The 2,153-nt window shown below is 58.1% G+C and overlaps 1 protein-coding gene across 1 annotated transcript; it reads left to right on the forward strand.

The window, feature by feature from the left end:
- Positions 1 to 242: 242 nt before the first annotated feature.
- Positions 243 to 1,813, forward strand: LOC127751809 (axotactin-like; the record flags this gene model as incomplete). The annotated part of the gene is made up of 3 exons (XM_052275897.1): positions 243 to 1,175; positions 1,289 to 1,535; positions 1,617 to 1,813. Coding segments are annotated over exons 1-3 (730 nt in total), but the record flags the coding sequence as incomplete, so codon positions are not given.
- Between the last annotated feature and the right edge of the window lie 340 nt (positions 1,814 to 2,153).

Here is a 2,153-nt window from a genome sequence, read left to right on the forward strand (position 1 = left end):
GATAGCGTCCGGTGGTCCGGTGGCGCCGGTGCAGCAGCCGTGTCGTTGAACCTGCTCCGCCCCGAGCTCCCCTCCCCCCTTTGGTCATGGCGGGGCGACCTGCCGCCGCTGCCTCCGAATGAAGCTAATGCCTGTCTACCCGATGCTAATCCTGAGCCCCCTCCCCCATTTCCCCTGCCCCCTCAAGGGAATCTAGACCAATTAGAGATGTTGGACCAATAGCTCGAGTGTGACTGTCGGAGAGGGAGAGGGGGATGCGGACAAACGGAGTCACTGATAGACTTGAGATCGCGTGGGGAGAAAACCGGAAGGGTGATGATCAGATGCCCGTGGTACATTAGGTACTTGTGCTAGTAAGTATTCGTGACTAGTTATGTCCGGCACACACACACCTCGCCCCCCCGCAGGCGGCGCGTATTCACACCGCGGCAACACTAGCCGGCCTGGACGCCTCGCTCGTTAGCGCCCGGATCGTGTCGTTAAGGCAATTAGAGCCGACGACTAGGACTAGGGCACGTGCCTGCCTACGGGTCCTTGCGAGCGATAGCGAGGACCTGTGAGGGCCCGCGTCCCTCTGCTCTGCGAGCAGGAGGACCCTCTCCTGGGCCGCGCGAGTCCTGCGGCCGACGACGGGACGAGCTTCGAGAGTGTTGGCGGAAGAATCGTCGCCTTGTTATCACCAGCGGGAGGGGCGGGGATACTTAAAGGGATGGCCGGCTGACCCATTGACCGCGAGGGGGCGTGCGCGCGTGGCGGGCGGCAGGCATGCCAAACCTCACCAGATGCGTACAACAAACTCCGCATACCCACGAGGGAGTTTCAAACATATTTCCTCTTTTAATCAGTTTTTGCGTCGGCTGTTTCCCTTTGCAGACGGAGTGGGGCAGCGATGGCTCCAGGCCGGGGGCAGAAGGGGGCGGCCATGGCGCTCGCCCTGGCCGCGCTGACGGGCCTGGCGCACGGCCTGGCCTCCCAGGACGTGACCACGACGCCCACCACCCCGCCGGTGGAGCGCTGCCAGCAGCCGCCCTTCACCGGGCCCTGCACCACGTACATCCACAAGTGGTTCTTTGACGGCGGCGCTTGCCGCACCTTCCCGTACGGCGGGTGCGAGGGCAACCAGAACAGATTTAACACCGAGGTGGAGTGCCTGGCGGCGTGCGGCGGTCCGAACCGTGAGTATTTCTCCCGACGCGTTTCCTGGTATTTTACTGGCCTGATACGCGATACGAGTTGTGCGAGATAACGTATAGAAAGCAAAACGATGATTCCGTGTTGTCTCTTGCAGACACGTTACCACCGTACCTGTTGCCTAAACCGACCACGACGGCCGACCCGAGGAGGGTCAACACCACCACCTCCAGGAAACCCGGGACCACCAAGAGGCCGCCGCCGACCGAGCCGCCAGTGCCGCTGAAGGACCGAGGCCACGAGCTGACCTTCGCCGAGACGGGCAGACAGAAAGTGTTCATGATGGCGAGAAGCGACGCCTTTATCCAGGTGGACGACCACCGGATCCCCACCTTCCAGCTCAGGTTTGAGGCGGAATTCTGAACACTCGGCACACTGGATACCGAAAACCACAAAAACTCATTTTAACTCCTGCTCTCTACCAGGATGTGTCGCGAGATCTCGTTCCAGTTCCGCACGCGGCTGCCGCACGGGCTGCTCGTGTACCACTCGGTCAAGAACAGGCCCGAGGGCCTCGAGCCCTACGCCCTGTACGTCATCGTGGAGAAGGGTCAGCTCAAGGTGGTGCACGTCATCGGGAAGCACTCCACCTCCATCACTGTAGGCGAGGGTGAGTACGGCAGTAAGGCCCCACTGGCCTGTCGATAGGGCTTTCTTACTGTACCGCATGAGTAAAAACACACGAAAAAATGATTATCAGTATATAGCTTATATAGCTTAGCCAATAGCTAAGTGAGGGATAGCAATTTGTAGCTATGTAGCTTAAAATGTAGCTATTTTTTAGCAGATGATACCTTACAAACTTAAACTTACTTACACTTAACATACATATAACTATACATGAGTAATGTAAGGTGTCATTGCTTTTACTCTCGATAAAGAAATATTAAAGAGAACCAGAAGAAAGCTCATATACGTATTGGGCTGGGCCTGCTAGGCGGGATCGTGAGGCGGCGTACGTC

The sequence above is a fragment of the Frankliniella occidentalis genome, unplaced genomic scaffold, assembly GCF_000697945.3.
Source record: "Frankliniella occidentalis isolate FOCC.00 unplaced genomic scaffold, Focc_3.1 Scaffold1137, whole genome shotgun sequence".
NCBI classification, from domain to species: Eukaryota; Metazoa; Arthropoda; class Insecta; order Thysanoptera; family Thripidae; genus Frankliniella; species Frankliniella occidentalis.